Below are 23,680 nucleotides of genomic sequence, written 5' to 3' on the forward strand. Positions count from 1 at the left end.
AACCCCCAGCGTGGTAAGAGGCGTTCCCTGCAGTAAAAGGGCTTCTAGAGGACGGGGGCTGGAACCCTTCCACGGAAACCCTTCCGGAAGCACCGTGCCGGTCGGGAGCATTCACACTCCCCTGGCTAAGCAAAGTAGAAGCGCTGCATTTGCAGCCAGAAGCCGGCCCCGCCCGTGTTCACAGAAGAGGAAGTGGAGGCCATGCCCCCCCTGCAAACAAGAAGCCCCGTTCCACAGAGCTATGCCGGCGTCCTTCTATTCAAAGTCCCTACATGTTTTTAGGCAGAGGAGGTTTTCTGCTCCTCACTGCATTCCCAAAGAAACTTTCCCGGCTTGTTACCTGTTCTCCCCTAACCCCTCCTCCCCACATGCAATTGGTGGAGTTTCATAGGTACAAACTTGCCAGCTAGCAGTCCAAGCCAGACAGGAGAGAGGTACCAATGGAGCAGCTGGCATGGAACGGAATTGAAAGCAGGGCTGACCCTCCTGGTGGGTTGGCCTTTAAGAGGTGGACTGGCTGATCAGGCCCTGGGGAAACGGCTCATGGGAGAGGGGAATCTCCTGCCATTTCTAGCAAGTGTCCTGGGTCTCGTAGCAAAGTCTGGTCTTGCCAGTTCCCCACAATGCAGCACTTTTATAGCCGGCCTTAGAGAAGGGCTGAAAGCTTGGGAGGTAATGAATGGTCTGGCATCACCCTCTGCCCAAGCCACGAGCTGCCTCCAATCACAGAAGATGCAAAACTGCAAGGCCTCTCGAGGGATGCCACCCTTCAGGAAGAGGAGCAAGGCCTGGGGCCCAACTCAGCCAGGGTTCTGAGTCAGATCCTTCCTGGGGGCAGGCAGGAGCCCCAACTTTTCCCTTGCTACACTCACTCACACCCTGCCCCCACCCCAATAATCTCACTACCTTTACCTTCTGTATGACAGCCCACACTCTGAACTGTGGGGCAGTGAAGATCCCCTTTGCTAGCACAGGAATGCAATGATGCCAGTTGTTCATTCTGAATTCTATATGCACGTTGCCAAAATGATGCAGATTCAGGAACAAATCTCCCCATAAGCTACGGAATGACAGGTCCACCTTTGCCTTCATAAATTTACTTCCACATCCAAGTCTCCCTGGGAGGGTGCTTTCTCCATTCTTTCCTAGCTACCAGCTCCCCAAGACACAGGGCTGTCAATCCACATGTGCAAAAGATTTCTGCGAGGGTCACGTCAGAAAGCCATCACAGAACGGAACATTCCTAGCGTGCATAACCAGAAAAATACCACCGGCAAAAGCTTTGGAAAATAGGATGCTCCTTTTTCACCCAGTTACCTTCTTGCCTGCCTCAGGAACATTCTTGCCCCATCGCGACCTCAACAGCAAGCTCTGCTCCCTCCGTCAACAACCAGAGAGCCTCTTAAGAAGGCTAATCCAATCGAGCTCTGTTCTGAACTTCCTGGTTACAAAATTCACTAGATAATCCACAACCTGGAACCTGAGAAAAGTTGGACCAGAAACCCCAGTGGTTCTCCTTGCTGTCTTGCAGGCACTCTCTCTACAGTGAGCGGCCTGGGCTTCAAGAACCAACACCCCTGCCCCTCTTCCGTCCCCATCCCTGAGGTCCACTGGGGCCTTGTTCAATGTAGACTTTCCCCCAGGAGGTCTTTTTCTGCCCTTGTGCAAAGAGCAGCCACCCATTCCTCAGGCCCCAAAGGGGAGCACGAAGCCCTTCCAAGGCCAGTCCGTTGTGAGATGTCAAGCCTTGTACAGCGAAGGCCTGGGGCGTAGCTCAACAGTGACAAGGGAGGAAGAAAAGGAAAAGGGGCGGCATGCCAATGCAAGCACGTGGCCCGCCTGGGAGACAGACTGCCAGGCCCGCCGCACAGGGCCAAGGGAGCCCGCCTGGCCCATGGGCTGGAGGACGAGAAGCACCAGGCAGAAGGGAGGGAGTGCTGCCTTGGGCGAACTATACATACAAAGATCATTTTAATTAATTAATTTATTTCTTTACACATGACTGAAAGTGATGTTACAGTACATAAGTTATTTACAACTGTGCAGTAATGTGTTGCAAAATAAATTATCTAGAAGGCAGCAAAAAGTACATTGTTAATGTATATAAAACTGTACAGCTTTTAAGGGATACAATTTCTTTTTATATGAGTATTGGCTCTTGTAGTGTTTTATCTTCTTTTTTCAAGTTATGGTCTCAGAAAGAGAAACAAAATGCCCAAGATTAAAGGAAAAATATATATTTATATATATATATATTTATATATATATATATATATATAAACCACGTGGATGTCACTCCACTTAAAAACAGAATTGCACAGTCCTCGCTCTGCGCCACTTACTTCTCTGTTCTCCGTGGTCAGGTGCCTCCCCAGGTTTCGGTTGCTTGAAAGATGCCCCATATTTCCGGTCCAGTGGTGTGACTCTCCGCACCACCTCCAGGGTGCAGCTCGGCGCCCTCCTGATCTGTGGCCTGGTTGCAACAAGAAGCTAAAGCACGGCCCTGTCTCTTCCCCCGCCCGCCCCCCCCCCGAGTTCGGCCCTGCAGGGTCTTGGAGGGAAGGTCCACCCACAGGCAAATGGAAGAATCAAAGCGCTTGAAACGGCAGAAATCGTGAGCGCACCAAGGCTGCTGCGGCCTCACGTCTCGGCAGCTGTTGCAGCACCACAAGAGAAAGAGGGAGGGAGAGACAGTGTCCTCAGAGTCTTCCGGCACCGTCAAGTCTCTCTCCCTTCTGCCGGTCCTGAACACGCGGCCGTGCGCAGGCTGCCTTCTGCCACAGAGGGTGGCGCGAAAGGAGCTGTGCCTCTCCTTCCCCTGCTCCTCCGGCCTGATGCGCATGGAGGCTACATGAAGGAAGTGCCACTTGTCACTCTGTCACTGATGTTCTGCTTCCTCCTCGTCTGACTAGGGATTCATCAGCAAGCAGTTGTGTCTGTGTCTGTGTGTGCGTGCGTGTGAATGCCTACGCCCATCGTGGAGAGGGGAGCTAGGGGGTGGGCACCCACCCATGTGCAGTCAGAATGTCTCTGGGCGTGATACTGTCATGCCGGCAAGAGCACAAAGTCATCGTTCACGTCTACCATTGGCACGTAGAACGAGGGCACCTCGTTCACGCAGAGTGATTTGTGCCCAGCAGGGTCCAGCTCCTGCACTTTCAGCTGCCACTCCATTCGCTGCACTGCATTCAAGGCTGCGGCTTCGTGTTGCTGGCGCATCAACAGGCACGTCTGGGTCAGAAAAGAGGAGAGCATGTTGAGTGCGAGAAGCAGAAGGTCCGTGTGCTGGGCCTGGAGCTGCCTTGGTAGGCCCGGGATGCTTAGAAACACCCACCCCCTTTTTTTTAGGTTCAAAGGGCCACGTTCTCCCTCCCTCCCTCCCTCCCTCCCATGAGCAGGTATTGGGAAGCGGAAACAGGATGCCCTCTTCCGGGTGATCCATGAAGCGTCTCCCCTTTTCGTTTTTAGACATCCACTGGAGATGGCTAAATCATGAATGAGCTGGAGGTTGCTGGCTTGAGAGAGATGAATTAAGAGGTCCTATGTCGATAAGAGCAGGGAATGAGGCTTACTTCTCCGGTTTTACTGCATCCACAGAGCCGGCCAGTCGTCCCGTTTTGGGTGACCAGACTCCTTCCGTGTATGGAGGGACGGGGGGACCCCCTGCAGGGCCACTATGAGGACTATGCCAGGCATCTGTGGGGCAAAGTCACTTGACTTCGCTCTGAGTTAGACTCTGGCTGGGCAGGTCCTATGGAGGTGCCCAAGGCAGATCATAACTGAGTTATTGGGGAGGACTTTGAGCTGGTCAATCCTGAAGAACTGGACAAGGTCCTTGTTGGTGCAAGTTCTGCCACCTGTATTCTAGACCTGTGCCTCTCCTGGAAAACTGCACAGGGTTGGGTCCAAGCGGTGGTTAATGCCTCTTTGTGCATGTGTGAGGGGGGTGGGGGTGGTCCGATCTGTGATGGCCTGGATGGGGAGGAACAGGCTATGAGCTAACCCCGGCAAGACAGAGTGGCTTTGGCGTTTTGGCCCCCGGAGTCCAATGAACTGTCATCTTTGACTCTTGATGGGGTAGCACTCCCCTGGGCAGAGTTGATGCAGAATTTGGGAGTCCTCCTGAACTCGCAGCTAGATGACTTTACACAAATTCATCTTGTGCACCAATTGCACCCATTCCTGGACACCTTCGTCACCTTTCAGCTGGATTACTGCAACACATTCTACACTGGGCTGCCCTTGAAGACCACCTGGAAGTTTCAACTGGTCAGCATGCAGTGGTGCATGCAGTTATGGGGGCACTGCAATCTGTCTATGTTGCACCTCTGTTGTGCGAGCTGCTTTGACTTCCAGTTCCTTCCCAGGTGCAATTCAAGGTGCAGGTCATCACCTTCAAAGCCCTGTATGGCACAGGGTCAGGTCACTTGCAGGATTGCTTCTCTGAGGATATCTGCCCATCTCGCCAGGTCAAAGAGTGTGGGTGTTCTCCAGGCTCCTTCCCTGGAATATTGCCATCTGACAAGGCCTTGAAGACACGCCTTCTTTGTGGCTGCCCTGGCCTCTTGCAGCAGCCTCCCCACTGAGATTTGGAGGGTCCCCACCCCCTTAAGCCTTCCAGAGAACAGTGAAGACGTGGTTCTTCTCCCAGCACTGGGCTAGGACAGAAGTGAGCCCAGCAAGTGAAGAATGGGGGGGCTGTGGTGGGAAGTATGATGTCTTTTGTGGGGTTCAGTGGGTTTATATTTATATTGTTTTATCAAATGGTGCTGTTAGCCACCTAGGATTACCATGAATAAGATAGGTGGCCATGTAAGATTTTTTTTGAATGAATGAGTGAATGAATGTTGAATTGCTGATAAAGGGTTCTTACAAAACTCTAGATATACAAGGAGACTGGGCAATCCTGGGATCGGAACAAATGATTCATTCCCAAGAAATGGAGAGCTTTGTAAACATTCTGTTATCAGAAATGTAAATGTTTTCAGTAACTTACCACCTAGTTTTCTTCCTGTGTATTTTAAGAAAAGCAATTTATGGAATGGAACAAAATCAAGTCAGAGCATGTGCTAACTGTAATGGGCCTGCCTCCATGGAACAATTGGCAGAAAAGGGCATAAAAGCATCGCACCGCCAGAGGGAAGGGCCACAGATGTGGCTAAAGAAGATGAACTGTTCCCAAGAGCCAGAAAAGCTGGTTCTGCCACGGCATGCCATAGCATGGCATAGCCAGCAAGGAGACGGAAGGGAAGAGAGCCACAGACGGAGCAGGGGTGAGGTGGGAGGCACAGAGCCTGAGGTATGCAGGGCTGCTCAATAGTAAAGAGGGGTGGTGAGTTCTCAGTGCCCTCTAAGCAGATCACAGTGAACAATGTGCTTTTTTGAAGCCCCATTTCCAATTCTCTGTACGAAAATATTTTTCAGAAGAAACACACTGAAGGGGGGGTCAGAATGAAAGTGACAGCCCCCCTCCCAACTATCACCCCTCCCCCCCACATAAAGCAAACATATTTTATTGCAAGAATGGCTCAACTGCCAGTTTTTAAGGCTAAATGTTCCTGCTGTCACCGTTCCACCTCAGAAGCAATAATCCTTAATTTATCTCCTGAGTGAGGAACATCTTTGGAGGAAGGATAAACCCAAGCACAGACCACCTCCCCGCCTCTCTACTAATGCACCCCTTTTGCCTACACAGAAAGCCTTTCTGCAGAGCGAGGTGGACAGTGTGGCTGCAACAGTCCCAATTCCAAAGATGTCAAACCAGTTTGTTTCTGAATCAGACACCAAGCAACTTCATTTGGAGATACCTGATGGAATATGCAAGCAGGTTTCCCAGTCTTTTGGGGCTGCAAACATATACAGAGTGCTGGAAAACAAGTGTTATCAATGCAATTATAAAACAATTATGGAAGGTGGGGGAGCCGTGGGCAATAAACCCATGGATTGTCACAAACCTGCGCCATGTTTTAATGGGATCTCCTCTGAACTACTATCAAGTTTTAATGATGCCCCTGGACCACACAGTAAAAAGTCATCCATCTTAGAAGCCAGATACATGGATCCCAAGCATGGTCTCTTGTGGAGAATCATGATTTTCAGGGACTGTTGATTAAAAAATCACAATCACAGAAACCGGTGGGCCAGGGGAATCTCTTCTAAGAATCAGGCACCCAGCTGCATGATGGGAGTATTTTTAAGCGGGGAGGCAAGTCATCTCATCAGCACTACAGGAACGGATGAAGAACAGATTTGGGGAAAGCAGCACTCGCCCCCCAGCCCTTTCTCTCCGAATCCTAGGGCAGGCCTAGGACACAGCCTGGGCTGCCGGCGACAGGCTTGCCGAACCTGGCAAGAAACCCCCTGGCCTCGCTGCTCACCTTCATCCGGTCGTATTTGTCATCCACATCCTGCAACCATGAGATGAACTGGCGCGCATTGAACCGATCTCTGACAGATTTGTTTTCATCTCCCTGAGAGATACAGGAAGAAAGTAAGTGGGAGACAGAAAGACTAAAAAGTTATTCGCTACACCCACCCACCCTTTCCTACGGAAGGGTCTCAAATAGGCAAGTAAAGGGCCTGTTATTTGTTAGCCCCGCACATGAAACCTGGGGCATGAGCAGTGCTCAAGAGAAGTGCTACCCCAGCCTTCCTGAGCTGCAGCCCCCAACTCCAGCATCTTCTCTGTGGTAGAGAATAACGCCCATTCTTTCACTGCGTGCTAAAGCAGAGGCCAAGGGTCAATATGACGGATAGCTCGTAAATTCCCCCTGCCCTGCTCTGTGCATGGGGACTGATGCCTGCAATGCACCACTCGGCTTCCCACCGAAACGACAGCTTTGCAGCCAGCAGGGAGAGAGCCTCCAAGCCAGTGGCCGCAGGAGGTGCTGGTCTCCCTGTTCTGTGCGGCTGCCGCCACTTGTACATTTCCTCTTGCCGCAAAGCAAGCCTCCCTCTGACTCATCCCCAAATCTCTAGCTCTGACTCACACAAGGCTGCACTGAGCTGCGAGGGAAGGACCTGCAGTCTGAGGCACAGAGACTTGCTCTGCACAGTTCAGAAGCTCCGCGGGATGCACTTCCTCCTGGAGCAACGCGATTAACAAAGCTGCTGCGAAGGCTGACCCAAGGGGAATCTGGTGCCGGTCCCAAGAGCGGCCACCCAACCATGCGGCGGTTGCTTCCCCCGCTCAGCCCCAGCATTCCTTTGGAAACCTTGTCAGTTCTCCCAAAGCCACAAAAAGAATGCAGAGTCGGCTGGCGCAGGGCCAGCGCAGGAGTGGAAAGGTAAGAATCACCGCAGTAACAAAAACATCTTCTCCGCCTCATGCCTCATACCCCCCCCCCCCCGCAGACACCTCCTGGTAGAATCCTTGTAGGCAGAGCCAGACCTGGTTTTCCAGAGGCATGTTGTACACCTCTGAGTCCAGCAGCATGGTGCAGGCGCTGAAGGGCACGGCCTGATTTGCTATCGTCCTTGCTGCCCGACAATGAACCCTCAAAATCTCCTGTTCGCAGGACACAATCAGCTTCTCCTGGAGAAGGGAGGAAAGCAGCATTACCAGGGACCAAAGGACACCCCACCCACCCCAGCCGGCTCTGGGCCCCGGGCGGTCGCAGTTACCCGCTCGATGCTGTGCTGGAGCCGCAGCTTGCCACGGACGGCCTCCTGCTGTCTGAACAGCTCCTTCAGGGGCTCAGCCAGGGACGGGGGCGGGGCGATCTGAAAGGCACAGAGCCAGGGACGTTACCGGGCGCTGGCCTGTCTGGTGCCTGCCTGGGCCAGCGGACGGACCTGTGCCTGGGCCAGGGGCTGGGCAGGCCCAGCCAGAAACGCCTGCCGAGGCAAAGCCCAGGCGGGGAGACGCTGCTCACACGACCCTCCTCTTCGCCTCTCGCTGTGGCCTCCCTCCTCCCAACCCCCCCGCCTCTGCCCATTTACGCTGCGGCGCACAAAGCGGGCGCGCGGCTGGGGTGGGACGGCCTCCTGGCCCCAGCAGCCAGCAGCTTCCACCAGGCTGTTGCACGCGGGGGATGCGCCTCAGGGCCCTTCTCCTCTGACTCTCAGAGGGGCGGTTTCTGGCTCACGTGCCGTTCAGGGGAGGAGGCCCCGCGCCCGCACCCGGGCCCCCCAGAGCTGCTGCCTCCCCAGCAACATCTTTAGACGGGCCCCCGAGGAACTGTAAACTATCTGGGCTGCTCAGCTTGCCCCCCCCTCCCTGCCTCAGTCAAAAGCCAACACTCACCCTCAGCCAGAAGAAGAGGGAATATCAACAAGGGTACAAACCAAAGTAACAGAGATTCAAATTGCGTGCCTCCTGACAGATGAATTTCTACCGGCAGACCCCCTTGCTGCAGGACATCTAAGCATACTGGAAGCCAAGCACCTATGGAAGCCCAAGATCCTGTTCCTCCTCCTGTCTGGCCAGGGAGTGGTGTGTGTAAATCGCTTTCCCACCGTCACACCGGTACAAAGTCATACGAAGCTCGATCTGACGACCACTGGGGGTGCCGTCAGTTTTGGTGATTTGTTCCGTGGGGGGTTACAATTTCCATTCTGAGTTTACCACATTTTGATTTTCATGCACTGTCCTACCGACTCTGGCCCAACACCCAGGCCTGCAAGTAGGGTCTGTGTCACCCGGGGCAAGCATGGACTCTGCACGCCCCCCGCATGGGTTGGTGAGGGAGGTGTTAGCACGTTTTATTGTGGGAATTATTATACGTGTCAGGAAACATTCAGTATACAAATACTACTTTGTCATTTTGGTGCCCCCCTGCGTGGCACCCAGGGCACATGCCCCGCTTGCCCCCCCAGTTGCAGCCCTGCCAACTCCCGCCTATCCCTCCCAATGCTTTCAAGGAGTTGCTGAGCTCCAGCCTGTCTCCTCACTGGACTCAGCAAGTCTTTGGTGGCATCAGGTCAAAGTAACAACGGAGGTTCGAGAAAAGGGGGGCCCTTCCTTCCTGCTCTGTGACGCGCCTGACTGGACATACTTCCACGAGGCAGCAACCGGTCTGTGCGACGCAGGGAGGGGATGGGCGTGGCTGCTGCCATCCGCGCAATGCTTAGGAAAACAAGCAGCCCATTACTCACCACGGGGATGTGCAGCTTGCTCAGAGGCTTTCCATCCAGCAAATAGGAGCCTGTGTAGGTGACATATTCGGCGTAGCACTGGGGCGCTTGGGGAGTGATGTAGCAAAGGATTTTCCGCTTCTCCTCAATTTTCTTCCTGATCTGCAGGTACTCAAAGTAAGGGTTGGACCGGTCACTGTGGTACGGCTCAATGTCATCCAACTTGATGGTGTCGACGATGGCGGCCAGCGTCTGCTGGATCATCTCCCGGGTCTGCTGGGTGGTGGTGCTGATCTGCTGCTGGGCCTGCTGGCCGGAGCGCTGGAACCGGCGCTTGCGGGGGTGCTGGGCCTGGGCGTCCTCCTCCTCAGCCACACGCCCCTTCGCCCGCGTGGAGGGCGCAGAAGCGGGGGGGCATTCTTTTTCAGAAGTAGCAGCATTCTGCTTGTTTTGATTGGCAAGCATTTGGGCTCGGTTCCTGGTGATCCGCTGTGGGATCTCTTCTATTTTGGGAGCCTTTGGGGGTTCGGGAGTTGGTTTTGGCGCTGACTCTGCAGCCTCTGACTGGACATTCCCTTGGGGCACCTCTGCCTGAGAGGAAGAAACCTGGCTGGTGCCCCTCGTAGCCACCGCGTCCTGGACTTCGGTGCGCTCAATCTGGTCCGCTTGGCTCAGAGAGCCGTGAGAGCCATCACTGGACGCAAGGGCAGCCGAGGGGTGTTCTTCACCGCCGGCCTCCTCCTCCTGGGGCTCCAACGGCACAAGATCTACTGATCCTGCATCCTGAACGTTCTGGGAGGTCTCTGATTCTTCTCCGTTTTTCTGCTCTGGGGTACTACATACATCCGACACAGCTTTTACAGAAATCTCATCCAGCTTTTGCTCATCACCTTGCAGATCTGACTCCCCAGGTGGAATGCTTTGTGGATTTAGACTCAGTTCCTCCTGATCTTTTGCAGACCCCAAAGGAACCCCAACATCCAAAAGTGCTGCAGTGATGGCTTCTGAAGGTACCGCATGGCTTTCTTCACCTGCCTCCGCCATCTCAACCTCTGGAACTTCTTTTGTTTGAAGCGGCAACTCTGGTAAAGAGAACGGACCCAGGTCCAAGTCATCTTCTGAGTTTGTAAATGGATCAGGCCATGTGACTTGTTCCTCTGGATTTACAGGGGTAACGCTACTAGTCTCTAAGAGATTTTTTTCAAGAGCATTAACAACTTCCACTTGGGGCTCTGCTGGCTGCAAAGCCATGTCAGATGCTTCTTCTGGGACAGGCTTACAGTTACTGAAAAAGGTATCTAACCTAGCAGGGGAATCCACATACGGAGCTTGTTGCTCTGCAGTCGCTGTTTCTGGGGGAATTGTTTCTTCAGCATCTTCTTTTGCTTTATCAAGTCTTGGTTCAATCACTGAGAGGGGATATGAAGCAGGGGAGCTGGGATATAGGGTATCTGCAGAAATGAAGGGCACTGGTGTGGGATGTGTTGTATCTAGTGAACAGAAAGGTTTTGGGGAATCAGGGCGATGCTGAGGAGATTTAAGAAGCAGCTCAGATCCCACTGACCAGCTTACAGGATGCTCAGGAGGATTGCCAATTAAACTAGGTGGCACTGGAGGAGGTCTTTTTGGTGTGTTTTCCCATTCGGCACTGTTCTGTTCTGGAATGCCAGAGTCAAACTCATTCTCCTCGATCGGGGGTAAAAAGCTGGTCTCTGGGGGCATAATGGAAGCAGTTGCCTGCTGATCTTCTGTAGTATCCAAAGGCAGGTCAAGATCCGGTGGGAGAGCACTTTCTACAGAAGGGGCAAGAAGCTCATCTCTGTGTGAAGGGGAAGACTTGGCTTGCAATCCAGAAAATACACTTTCAGGGGACTGGACAACGTTGCTAACAGTTCCTGAGGTGCAATGCAATGCCTCTACTTTAGGTGATGGGACTCCATAGTCTGGTGAATAATATTCTGGAGATAAACACGGGAACTTTTCGGTAGGAACAGAAGGAAGAGGCAATTTCTCCTCCATCAAGTGCTGAACTGGAGAATCATAACTGGATGTGGCTGGGACACTCTGCTGCCTAAACAATTTATCCCCAACACTGAATTCTTCTTCTGGTGCCCTTCTAATATCCACAGACATCGACCGGTGGAGATTTGTGGAGGGGATGACCCTTGTCGGGGTCTGACTTGGATTCTCAGGAAATCCACTTGAGGGATTTGAGTATCTGTCAAAGAAGGACGGGGAACAGGCATTCATGGACATCGTAGAGATGGGGAGGGAATGCTGAGAATCAGCACAGTCAAACATCAGGTCTGTGTAATCTTCATTGCTGCAAGATGGAGTTCGTGGTGTTTGCATCACCTCCTCATAGCTTGGACATGAAACCACCGATGCTGGTGTGGGAACCCCCGTTGGCCTGTGTTGATCTGGCCTTGGAGAAGCAGGTAAGATTTCCTTCAGTTGGGGGCCAGCTATCCAGTCCTTGGAATCCACCCCCACAGCAGGTTGGGCCTTGATGTCAGGGGGTGCTATGGGAGCCAGCGGGCCTAGGTCTTTGAGCTTTCTGTCCTTCAACTGAGTGTCAAGAGCTAGTGGTTTCTTGGCAGTCGAATCCAGACTCCTCTTGCGCATGTCCTCATTGGCTTTGACTTTGTCTTTTAATTTGGGGTCTCCAGACCTATGCCGCATCTTTTCCATCTGCTTCATTCTCTCTTTGTGCCTTTTGTGGCGCTCTTCAATCTCAATATCTTTTTGGCTCAACATTCTCTCAAAGCTGGTCATCATCAGGTCCCCATCTCCCAAAAGTTTTTCCCTGGGTCTGATGTCTTTTTTACTGCCCTCTTTGGGTAAGACAATTTTATCATTCCCGTTGCTCATTTTAAGACACTCAGCTTTATCCTTTTCTTGGCTTTCTTTCAGTCTCTCCTTTACTTTGAGGTCGCTCAGCTTGGATGGTTCCTCCTTAGATTTGTCTTTGAGGGTGAGCACTTGAGAGGTCTCCTTGTCTTTGGCAAACTTCTGCTCCTCCTTATGGTGCTTGAACAATCCATCTGGGTGTTTGTCTCTGTGCTTATCTCTCTCGTCTTTCCACTTCTCTTTGTGCCGGTCTCTTTTCTTCTTCTCTTTGGTGGTACTAAAAGTGTTTGAGCTGCAAGTTTTTTCTTTTTCAACCCTCTTAGGAAGTTCTCTCTCTGATTCGTTCTTGTCCTTTTTTTCAGAAAACAGGTACTCCGTGTTCTTGTCCAATTCTTCTTCGGCCTCTGCTTTTGTGCTGTAGGAAATGCCAAAACCTTCCCCATCCAGCGCAAAATCCTTTTCATACTGAGTGGCATCCTTCCTGCTGCTGGGGTCTTTCAGTTCGTCTATTTTATCTTTTTTCTCTGCTTTCTCTTTCTTTGCTTTCTCCTTCTCGTGGCTCTTCTTTGATGACGAGGAAGAATGCCGATGCCTCTCCTTCTCCTTGAGTTTCTCCGCCAAGCAAGGCAAAGGCAAAGACTCCTTGAACTTCTCCTCAGAGGCGTCTGCCAAAGAAAGACTGGAGGACTCAAAGAGGCTGCTGAGCACCGGGTCTTGCCCTCGGTCGGTGAAGCTATCGGAAGAAATCTCACTGAGCTTGTCATTGGAGTCGTCTCTGTACTCATTGAGGGCTTCTTCCTCCAGTTTCTCCAGCAAGCTCTTCTCCGCCTCGCCGCTTTTAGAAGAACGCTTCTCCTTGGGGTGCTCTTTGTCCAGCTTCTCCTTGTGTCTATTTTTAGCCTTTTCTTCCCCGTGTTTCTTCTCTACCTTTTCTGGGGGTTTCTGCTTAGTCTTCCTTTCCTGGCCAGAGTCAACGGAGGTTCGCTCTTTCCGGTCTTTGTCTTTCTTTTCCTTGTGTTTTTCGAGCGAGCTTTTTTCTTTTTTCTCTTTTCCTCCCTCTGACTGGCCTTTATCCTTTTTTCTTTCTTTGGACTCTTTCAGTTTCTCGACAGAGTGAGGCTGCCGATCAAAAGAGTATTTCCTGTGTTTGTCAGGGACATAAAGGTCCCTCTCGGCCACCATGCCATCCTCCTGGTCTTGCAGACTATCCATCCGATGCGTTTCGTTGGCAAGGCCATCTCCGAGTTTGGATCTGGTCGGGCTGTAGTCGTCCTTTTCGTCCTCACTCTCATCGGTGAAAATGTCTAAGATATTATACCAGGTTCTCTCTCTCCCTTTTCTCTCTTCCTTTCTCTCATGGAAGTCCTCCCTGTCCCCAGAGAAGATCTTCTCTTTCTTTTCTTTGACCTGCTCTGAGGAAGTCTTCCTTTCTTTATCTTTACTGTGAGGATCTTTATATTTCTCCTTTGTGTCCTTTTTCTCTTTAAAGCTTTTATCCAATTCTTTGTCCTTTTGGCTTTTTTCAGACAGCATCTTCTCATTTCTCTCCTTATCTTCCACTCTGGATTTTTCTTTGTACTTCTCTGTTTTTGATTTTTCTTTCTTGTCCTTCTCTGGTGCATCCTTTTTCTCCTTTCCCGAATGATGCCTTTCCCAGGTCTCCACGTTTTTTCCACTGAATTCAGGGTCGGATTTTTCTTTGAAAAATGCTTCACAGCCATAGTCTTTGAATTCATCCCTGTAGGAGTCATCTTGTTTGATTTTAACATCTTTTCTATCTTTAGAACTATCAAGCAGTTCCCTTCTTTCTCTAATTTCACTGCCATCCTTTTCTTTTCTCTCTTTAAAACTTTCAGCGGAATCCTTTCTTTTCTTTTCAGGCAGATAATTGGGAATATTTTTATGCTTTTCAATTTGGTCCTTTTTCTTCTCAGAATTCCGCTCAACGTATTCTCTTTCTTTCCTTTTAAGAAAGGTGTCCTTTTCGTTCCGCTTTTCACTGTAGTCTCTTTTGTCTTTTGCCTTACTTTCCCGTTTTTTGTCCTTTATTTCCTCCTTCACGGTTTCGATTATTAGTTTTGCCACAGTGTCATTTTTCATTTCCCTGTAGTCTGTCCCTGGTGAATCCCAGCTGTCTTCTCCTTTGAAATCGAAAGACGAATCTGACGACAAATCCGAAAACCATCGATCTTGCTGGTCATCCGAGAGGCTAAACTTCGTGTCCTCATTTTCCAAAAACTGGTTTTTGTTACTAAATTCTTCAAACGTAGATTCCTCTCGGTAGCTTTTGTCTTTTTTACATTTTTCTTTCTCCTCCTTCACCAGCCGCTCTCTCTCTATTTTGCCTGGTTTTTCCTCCTTTGGCTCATTCTTCTTTTCGGCCTTGAACTGCTTGTCCTTGGACTTCTTCTTCCTCTCCTCCTTGTGCGTTCGAGGCTTCTCCTCCTTGGGAGATTTCTCTTTCGTGGGCTTCTCCCTCTCTGGTCGGCTGGCCTTTTCTTCCCTGAAAGGCTTACTGAGGTCTTTACTCGCCTCCTTAGCTTTTTTCGAGGACTTCTCCTCTTTGGAATTCTTCCCGGCCTCCTCTTTCATCAGCCACTCCTTCTCTTCGGACTTGGTTTTCAGGAACTTGTCTTCCTTCTTGAAATGTTCCCTCTCGTGCTTTAGGGCTCTGAGCTTGTTTTCCACAGGGCTTTCTGTCTCTGCTAGTGAACCCTTCTCGGATTTCGGCTTAGGGTCCTCGTACTCGAAAGAAAAGGCTTTGATGATCTTGATGTCTTGGGCAGCAGGACACGGACCCCGCTCTTTGTTTTTGTGTTTGTGTTTTGCTTTATGCTTTTTTACCACCTTCCCCTCCTTGTCCAGCTTTGGAATAGCTCCGTCGACACCGGCGTGGAATGAATTCTTCTTCTCCACCACCACCACGGCTGCCCCGTGCTGGGCCCTCCTTTTGGGCTCTTGTTTCTTCCTCATGGGCTTCAACGATTCCAGGCTCGAGTCCTCGGAGGTATAGTCGGACTCGCTCGTCAGCCTCGTCCTTGTCGAATCCGATAAGGAGCTGACATCCGACCAGGCTGGGGAAGAAACCGTCTTCCAGTTGTCGGTCCTCCAGTGCTTGGCGTGCTGGTCTGCGAGGGCCGAGTTATGCTTCTGGGACCCCAGACTCCCGTGGGAAGAGGCGGAGGAAGCGGAGAGGGAATTGAACAGGGAGGACTCCTTCAACACCAGCCTGGAGTCCTTTACGCAGGTAGCACTTTGTACGGAGTCCCTGTCATCCTCCTCACTCTCCGGGTTTTCACTTTCCGATTCAGAGGAACAAAACTTGTCATTTTTTTTGCCAAACCGAACTTCTTTGCCTTTGGCTTCCTTCTTCCGTTTCTTCTTCACCTTGTTCTTCTCCTTCTGCTGTTTAGCACTAGGTGGTTCTCGAGCCTTGTTGCTGGTGGGGGCGGGGTGGGTCGTCATTCGCAGCTTTTCACCCCCTCCCACGGCAAGGGTGCCGTCTTCTTCGTCGGATGTGTCTGAAAGGATGCGATGGGCTACTTTCTTTGGTGCTATTGTGCTGTTTTTAGTGTAGGTTTTAACTTCCATCTTGGGGATGGAAATGAAATTATTTGCTTTAGTCTCTTTCCTGTAATCCTTCTTGAGTAGATGTTTGTCGTCGACTGGCGGGACTCTGTCCTGCTCATCGTCCTCATCGAACTCATACTCATCCTTCACGGGGGTGATGGCTTTGGGGGGCTCCTGGTTCTTCACCTTGTGTTTCAGGCCTTTCTCGAACTCGGAATCGGTGTTGTTGCCATCGATGGAACTGGACGGTGCGAAAGAAGGAGCGTCCTCTTCCTCTGAAGTCTCTGCGGAAACAAGAGCACCAAGGAGGGTGAAGGACAGCACTTACGTTCCCCTTTGCTTAGCTGCGTTCTCCACAGAAACCTGCTCACGATACCTGAACAGACAACCTATCCCCCACGGACAAAGCATAGCTGGGGCTGCTCTACCTACTCGGCGGCCCGAGAGGTCCTCTGGGATAAAAGGCCAACGCTGCACAGGGGGTCAGGGGCTGCCATCCCTTTGGTGCATCTGGGCAGAAAGGGTGCAGATCTAGTGAGGGCCGTTGCTGTGGAGAACACCTATTTGTCTCAAAAGGGGACTCTCTCCGGCAGCTGCAGTCCCAACCTATTACCAGAGGACCCTTGCCTCAGTCACCTTGCTGAGGAGACCCACGAGCCCCAGCCAAGCTCAGCATCCAGCCTGTGCAGCAGACGGAGAAGTCTCCATCCCTGGTGCTTAGCTTCCACAACTACAAATGCCTCAACGCTACCGCTTATTATTTACAGAGGGTTGTAAAAAGGTTCGGTGTATATTATCTCAGTAACTGGCACAATGTTTTTTAAGTCCCTTTGTTACTGACTCTTAACTCCTGGAGTTAGGGGAACTTGGGTAGAGACATTCTAAGTTCAAAGGGGGGATCTGAGTGGGACCAAGATGTTCTGCTCACTGCAATTGTTCTCTGTCAGTCTGCACAGCTTCCAGGACCTTCTCTCAGAAGCTTCGCTATTCTAAACCACACAGTGCAACACAATTCTCACTGTCTGCATCTCTAAGTGATTATAGAGAGGTGCTAGCAATACTGCCCCAAAATTATAATGCCCAGAGTCCCTCCTTGCGCGGGAGATGGGCGGTGATAAAATTTGATAAATAAAAAATTACCTCTGCGTCCCTCTTTTTCAAGAACAGAGTAGCATTTTATTTAACCTAGCCTGTCTGCATTGTGCATCACGATGTTGCTGTGTAGTCTGGAAAAGCAAGCAGCAAATGGCTAAGACAGGGCCTTCTGGAGAAGTACATGAGTGGCATGTCTTGGCAGGGATGAAATTAGCAGCTTAGAGAAAGGATACTGATTCACGGTCCCTTATTCCATTAACGCTCCAACTTCATACATAAAATGCCAGTACTGCCCACAGAGCAGAAAAAGAGGTAAGAAGCAAAACACCAAGCTGTACTTTCAACGCAACTGATCCCGATCCAAGCTTCGCCGCCGTACTGCCCGCCAGACGTGCTCCTAGAACTGTTGGCTAAGAATTCTGGGAACTGCAGCTGCATTTCATTGGAAGAGCATTAGGTTAGGGAAGGCCACACTAAAGTAAGACTGCTCAACATCACAAATTCTGGCGAAAGCAATGACTGAAACTCACAGTGTGGGCCAAGTGAAGAGAAGCAACTGCGCTTTCCCCCAGTTCTATGAACTACAACGCACTGATTCCATATTAACCTGGATTCTTCCTGTGGAGCCTTCCCAGTGCTGATCCTTCGATGATGGGATGTTGCAGCCACAGAGTAGCAGCATGAACGTAAATCTCACCAGGCCAAGGACCACAAAAGGGAAGACACTTGCCCAGAGTGCAACCCTCCTGTGCATTAGGCAGAGGTCTGGGGGCACGCTCTTTTCACGCCCCCAGGACAGCAGCAGAGAGCCACTATTCTTGAATGCAATACGGGTTAGCGCATGCTGAATGGCGTTGTGATTCATTAAACATGCCTTGTTATAGTCCACCAAACAACTGGACTTTGCGATGGCTGTTTATACCCCTGCCTCATCCACAGATGCACTGGTGTTTCACGCCACTGGCCACCTCTTACCTGTGGAGCTCTCTTCACTGGAAGGGTATGTGGCCTTTCCCAAGAGCAAATTCACCATTGTGGGGGAATTTGCTACTTTTAACGGGGTCTCTCCCCTCCTGTTAAGTTGCTGAGGATTTCCTCCATAATGTAACAACAATTTCACCACCTAATGAAACAAAATTTCAGTAAATTGCATCAGGTGCTATTATCTGATAGGAGATTGAACAACATAAGTTAAGGTCATCCTAAAGCCTGATCATCTCAACCAGCATTTCTCAACCTTGGCCTCTTTAAGACACGTGGACTTCAACTCCCAGAATTCCCCAGCCAGTCATGTTTAAAGTGGCCGAGGTTAAGAAACACTGATCTAAACAAATCAGTCCCTACCAGCTTGTATTAATGTAACCTGAAATCTTCAGAATAGAGGCCATAACTCAAGGGAAACAAATCTTTCAATACTTCACTGACGCCCTCACTCCCTCCTTCGTGCAGGAAAGGATTTCGAGGCCACGGCCATTCAGCATGGCTCGTCCAGGCTACAGGGAGCATCAATCTGATTCCGTGTCAGAGCACCCTTTATGCTTACACGCTTTGTCCCCTTATCCAGCTGGTCTGCCTTGATCTTCAGAACAGAAAAGGGCAGTGGCACTCCAAGCACCTAGAGATAAGGGCACTATGGGGTACTGGGGGGTCAGTAAGGCAGGAGCAGAGAATGGGGTATCGCAAGTAATGAAGGGGGGGCTATAGGCGTTTCCAAGCAGTAGACAGCTGGAAAGCAACGAACAGGAAGGCTACACTTTCTGACGATGGCAAGGGACAACCCAAAAAAGAGGAAGAACTTGACCATCCAGTAAAGCAAGAACTGACCTTGTAGTGTCCATTGCTGGCTGCATCATGCAGGGGAGTGTCATCGTCCAAACCCTTGGTATTGACCTCAGCGCCCGCAGCAAGCAGCTGCTTTGCAACATCATAGTAACCCCGGTTGCATGCCTCGTGCAAAGCGGTCCAGCCTGCAGATGTGTATATTGATCTCATAAGGGACATGCATAACCTAGTTCCAGTGAGTAGCTATACCCCACACAATGTGTCAACTGATTGTGGCAGCTCTCCTGGTGAAAGACTTGCTAGTTGCACTGGGTTAAATCTCGAGAAGCTTGACTCCTGTCTAGTATTTGGCCCATCCTGGCTCTTGGGTTGGTAATGTATGCAGCGCAGCCTGTTGCTCTCCATCAGAACTGAAGGCAACAGAAGTTTAGTGAAGTAGTATGTGTGTATGTACATTATTTTCCCTAAACTTTTGCAAGAATCAATGGAATATGTCTGCCTACTTCTACTCAGGACTTCTGTTCCCCGCTGGGGTTTAGTTTTAACAAGGTGTTAAGAAACAAAAATAAGAATTGCTGGAGTTCCTCAAGGCTCAGTGGCCCCGCATGTAAATGCACACATGGAAAATGCTGCCCAAGGAAACTCAGATTTAGCTTCTGGAATGCAATGAGTGACGAGTGGAAAGTGTGTGTTTGTGAGACAGAGGGAGGGAGGTGGAGGTAAGTCTTTGCCAGAAAGAACCAAAGGAGAAATAGCTCAGAGGATAAAAATGTTATTGTTTAACTAGACAGTTAACAACGATGAATATGTAACACGTTTAAAGTGGGGAGCAGAAAGTCATAGACAGAAACATTCCAAATCAAGGTAATCTGTGATCTTTTAGGCTTTTTGGAGATGTGTCGATTTTTTTGGCTACAAAGATAATGTTAATGGGGCATAACTGCAAAACAAGAGATGGATTATGGCCTAGCATTTACCTCACTTGTTTGAGATAGCTCTTATGTTCTCCTAATTGTAGTTCAAGCTGAAAAGCCCAAAGTCTAGTAAAATATTTACATCCCCGAGCCAGGTAACCCTTCTGCCTAGTTTTTGGCAGCTAATTCAGAGATTACCTGCAAAGTCTTTTACATTGACATCCGCACCCTCAATAATTAGTTCCTTGACACGCCGGGCATCTCCTCGGATCGCTGCCCGATGCAGCCGCGTTTCTCCGCGTTCATTTCTCTTGTTCACTTTATCTTTGGTTTTGGAGGCAGAATTGGGAGTTCCCTTCTGACAAACTGTAGACTGGGAGGGATGCTTTGGTGTGGTATCCACTGCTGGCAGGAGAGGGTGGGGGAGAAATACGAGGAGAAGCTTAATCAAGGCCCAAACCCCCAAAGCCTTTAGAGGGAGCTGTGCACACACCGTTACAAGCGGAGGGGAGGACTGCAGGGGGGTGGGGGACGGTCTCCTGAAGCAGAGGAATGCCGCTGGACGCAGAACGGAGCCATTGATGGACGGCTGCGATTAAGCAACTACTGCAGGAAGCAGCTGAGGGGAAGGATCTGCGAGGCAGGGAAGTAAGAGAGGCCTCTATTCCTCAGACTCTGTGAACCTCCCAACCTCTGCAAAGGCATTTCTGACGAGGGCTTCTGAGACCTACGGGGGGGGGAGGGGGACCAGCATTCTGTTAGGAAGTAGCAGAGGCCCTGATTCTGCACTACAGGCCAAAGATCCTGTCCCAACCTGGGCTGTTGGCAGATTCTTCCGCTGTCATCTGCATGAGAAGGGCGACCTGCTGGCGCTCGGAGAGCGGGTAGCCTGCCCGAATCCCTGAAAGCCCCATTCCGAAGAGCAGGCTGGGCTTCCGAGTGGCAGGCTCTTTTCTGATCCTCTTCCGTTCAGGGCCCTGCTTTTCTGTGAGACACAAAAAACAAACACTTGTATAGCCAAAATCTACTTCAAAAACATCTCCTAAGTTTATTCTTTCAAAAGGTGGACCGCAGTACTCAAATTTTTGCTTTCTCGGTGGTTGGCCTTTAGCACGGAAGTTTACATTAAGACTTTTGCAGGTAGGACTAAGATCTACTGACTTCAAGTCAGAAAACGCATTCTCTTGTCTCACCTATTAAAGTACTTTAGTGGGTTACAAAAAAAAACAAACACCCTTGAAAATGGGACTAGAACATTTCTCAGCAGGCAGATTGAAAGTCTGCCTTAACAAGATTGCAAAAGGCAGACAGAAGGGGGGGGCAACCAGACTTCCTGTGGAAGATCAATCCATAACTCCGATGAAGCCAGAAGTGCCCTGTCCAGGGTTCCTCAGCCACAGTTGAGACAGAACAACAGGCAGCTTAGTATCTTAAGGAGCTTGCAGGGTGACTTATGAGGACCTAATTTCTTGGCCACCCTAGGCCCAAAAGATTTAGGCCTTTAAAGGGAATCCACACCACTGTTGTCAATGGAGCAGAATATACAGTAGAGAAAACATCTGCCAAGCACATCGGGGCTCCTTATACAGTACAAAGACAGACCATCTTCATTCCTTGACTAGCTATGACTCCATCGCCTTTCTTAAGTCTCTGCCTTTTGCCAACCACCTAAACCACCCTTTCAATGTGGAAATCACAGCAAGGAATCAACATACTGCCCCCACCCCTTCTTTGGCAGCTTTATAATTTTCTCCTCTCCAGAACTATTTTTTCCATTCTTTCCAAAAAATAATGTGATATTTCAACTTTACTCCCTCTTTGGATAGTAACTTGTGCTGGGAAATAGGAAAAAGTGCAGTTTACTACACTGCTCCCAGGTCCTTATTCTGCAGAAGCTGCAACTGATGTTCAACAAGTGTCAGCAAGAGGTTTCAACACACTGTTTTTGGAGAATGCATAGAATCACATTCAACTTCATTCTCTCTTTTCCTTCCTTTGAAATTATATCTTTTCATTCTAACAGTGTTTGAGAGAAAATGTTTACATAGATTGATAGAGTCAACCTAAGATAGATAGATAGATTGATCGATCCATTCAATCGTATCTGATTCTTAGAGACTGCCTGGAGGAATCCCTGTAGAGTTTGTGGCAAGGTTTTTCAGAAGTGGTCTGTCACTGCCTCCTTCCCAGGGCTGAGAGGGTGTGACTGGCCCAAGGTCACCCAGCTGGCTCTGTACCTAAGGCAGGACTAGAACTCACCGTCTCCCAGTTTCTAGCCTGCTGCCTTAACTGCTACACCACACTGGCTCTCTTGAGATATAGTTAACTGCAAGTATAAATGGATAATCAAAAATAAGAATGTTCAAATTTGCCTTTTTAATGAAAACAGCACCCTTGTTTTCACTCTTGTGTGTGTATGAGCAAAATGGCACAGACATTGCCACATGTGTAACATGGCCTACTGGCAAATGCCACTGTCTTCCATGGAGTGTTTCTTCCTAATACTTTTTCTATACCAGGCAGAACGAAAACCCGACAAGCCAAAATACAATTTAGAATGGAGAATATGTTGGAAAAAGCTGAGGGGAAAAGGCGGGAAAAGAGTAGAAGAAGCCTGCTGAGCATGCCTGTTTGTCAAGTTTTCAGCACAAGCTGTGGTTTAAGATTCAATTTAAAACAAGTTGTACAGCCCGATCAAATCATTGCTTGCTCTTCTACCAGCAACACTAGTACCAACTTGTTCTGCAGGGTTACAGCATGAGTGACCACCATCAGCAAAAGCAACTCTGCCTTGTGCCGGATGTCACCCAAAACAGGCAGTAGCCAATGTGTGTGCGTGAGTGTACAGCAGAGACGCTAAGAGAAAAAGCAGCCCCGGAGACCTGGAAGCCAGATTAAGTGCATTCACACACAAAACCACCAAATTTGAGCAGGTGCAGCTTTGCTTTAGAACCATTAACTTTCTCTCATACTTTGAAACACAAATATAGCATGGGAACAGGGGTACATTTTCCTACTTAAATAGAAGTGCAGATACTTGCTGTTAATACCCAACTCTCAGAAAACAGTTTTGCGCTCACTGAATTCTGAGATTTTAAAAAATATCCCTTTCAACCAAATCCAAAACAGAAAAAGGGAAATGCCTGCCAAGTCTCATGACTTCACATTGTTGGCAGGGGGCATTCTATTTTCACACCATCAGTGAAATCTAGAGGGTCCTCTGATCCCAAAGGCTGAAAGTATCTTCTTTCAACTAGACAGGAAAGCCTGTGGACTACTACCTCAAGGCCTCTGCTAGAACTGGCAGTAGTTTTGAAGAATGGAAATCCTAGGGCATAACAGAGGATCTGAAGTCTCTGGCACAGATAGCAAAAGACGCCCGTTCATTCCCACATCCGCCAGTTGCTTCATACCAGCAGCAAGAAGAAAAGTGCTCTATAATTCAGGCATTCTCTCAGCCATCGACCAGCCTACATGCGTTCTCACAAAGGGACAGAAATATGCCACAACCGGGGAATACTAAATCTAAAAATCAATATAAAAAACAAAGGTTTTATGCTGCATTGCAGACTGTTATTTTGGTACATTTTTTGTGGATCAGAGGATACTGATGGGAGTGACTTGATGCAGTGACATCACAGATGCCGTGCACCACATTAGCTGCAAATTCCTACAGCATTTGCAAACAGTTCATTCATCTGATGTAGCCAGGATAGTGATCCAAGGAGAAAATCAACGGCAGACAGAGCAGTCCCGTTTCCCTGCATCTTCAGCAACTTGCTTCTTCTCCTCAATAAGGGACATGCCCAGGACTTCTTGTAAAAGCCACCCTGCCACACTTACCCACAGCGTGGGTTCAAAATTGTAAAGGTACACATTGGCCAAAGAAGACTGGGGCTGCCTGCTCTGCTCCAGAACTATTTACCATGTTAAGCAGAACAGGATACATATACTGGTTGCGCCAGGTAAATTATGTGGCACACAGTCTCTGCACCCGCTAGAAAAGCATCTGCTCCTACTTTCCAACAGGACAACTTCCAACCTGCAATCATGCTGGTTCATGCCCAAAGCCAAATCTATGGGAGAACGAGAAGAAAGAGCCCAGAAAGCTTCAAAGGCATGTCTCCCACATACTTACCAGTAGGAGAGTACCAGCACATTAAACCAGAAAATAGCTGGCAAGCTAGAGAATTTTAAGTAGCCCGGATTGCTCATCTGAAATGCAACTTCTTAAGAGAATTTAAGTATCCTGCAACTTAGTGCACAAGAATTAGTCTCATGCCACTCCTTGAAGAGATGGCCTTCAGCTGACAGTCTTATGAACCAGCTTGCTAGGAAGAGACACAGGGTCTGCTTTTAGATACAGTACAGAAAGAGGATGCACATATTTAAAT

At 49.6% G+C, this 23,680-nt stretch overlaps 1 protein-coding gene across 2 annotated transcripts in view; it reads right to left on the reverse strand.

The window, feature by feature from the left end:
- Positions 1-1,966: 1,966 nt before the first annotated feature.
- The window catches only part of ANKRD11 (ankyrin repeat domain containing 11), a 139,487-nt gene continuing 117,773 nt past the window's right edge, over positions 1,967-23,680 (reverse strand). Inside the window, exons 6-14 of one of the 2 annotated variants that reach the window (XM_063313112.1) lie at positions 20,101-20,271; positions 19,485-19,688; positions 18,415-18,557; positions 17,566-17,713; positions 9,097-15,779; positions 7,624-7,722; positions 7,391-7,534; positions 6,378-6,470; positions 1,967-3,231 (exon numbers count right to left, since the gene is read on the reverse strand). In XM_063313112.1, the coding sequence (XP_063169182.1) occupies positions 3,046-3,231; positions 6,378-6,470; positions 7,391-7,534; positions 7,624-7,722; positions 9,097-15,779; positions 17,566-17,713; positions 18,415-18,557; positions 19,485-19,688; positions 20,101-20,271 (7,871 nt within the window). In that variant the 3' untranslated portion in view covers positions 1,967-3,045. Of the gene's footprint in view, positions 3,232-6,377; positions 6,471-7,390; positions 7,535-7,623; positions 7,723-9,096; positions 15,780-17,565; positions 17,714-18,414; positions 18,558-19,484; positions 19,689-20,100; positions 20,273-23,680 lie in introns of those variants that run through there. The other variant, XM_063313111.1, reaches the window with a different exon arrangement.

The sequence above is a fragment of the Candoia aspera genome, chromosome 11 (genome assembly GCF_035149785.1).
Source record: "Candoia aspera isolate rCanAsp1 chromosome 11, rCanAsp1.hap2, whole genome shotgun sequence".
NCBI classification, from domain to species: domain Eukaryota; kingdom Metazoa; phylum Chordata; class Lepidosauria; order Squamata; family Boidae; genus Candoia; species Candoia aspera.